General features: G+C 45.5%; 1 protein-coding gene across 2 annotated transcripts in view; it reads right to left on the reverse strand.

Annotated features, from left to right (window-relative positions):
* ntn1b (netrin 1b) overlaps positions 1-431 on the reverse strand; it is a 62404-nt gene that overhangs the window by 19193 nt on the left and 42780 nt on the right. The window contains exon 5 of one of the 2 annotated variants that reach the window (XM_024272944.2): positions 222-260. In XM_024272944.2, the coding sequence (XP_024128712.1) occupies positions 222-260 (39 nt within the window). Of the gene's footprint in view, positions 1-221; positions 372-431 lie in introns of both variants that reach the window. The other variant, XM_024272945.2, reaches the window with a different exon arrangement.

Genomic DNA, 431 nt, shown 5'->3' on the forward strand with positions numbered 1-431 from the left:
TCAGGGCTTTAATGACGATCATTGTGGCTTATTGTTAGTTTTAATACTTATAATTAAACAAAACAAACCAGTTAATGGAAGGTAAGTTTTTTACTTTTTAAAATTGGTTTTAAATTACAACATTTAAAAAAATCCGCCAATGACCCCCCCATAACATGAATGAAAAGGATTTAGGAAACCACCAGATTTACACTGCTCTACTGAAACATGGAAGGCCTTACTGATGCAGGGGGCGATGGGGGAGCGGCTCTGCTGGTAGCCTTTGGCACAGCGGTTGCATGTGATCCCTGTCACTCCGTCCTTGCAGGGACACTGGCCGGTGGTCTGGTTGCATGTCTTCCCCGCCGCTCCGACTGGATGGCAGTCGCATGCTGCAGGGGAACAGAGAGATAGTTGTCACGAATGGTGGAGGAAAACCAAAGTGCAGCAAA

This window comes from Oryzias melastigma, linkage group LG8, assembly GCF_002922805.2.
Source record: "Oryzias melastigma strain HK-1 linkage group LG8, ASM292280v2, whole genome shotgun sequence".
Classification (NCBI taxonomy): Eukaryota; Metazoa; Chordata; class Actinopteri; order Beloniformes; family Adrianichthyidae; genus Oryzias; species Oryzias melastigma.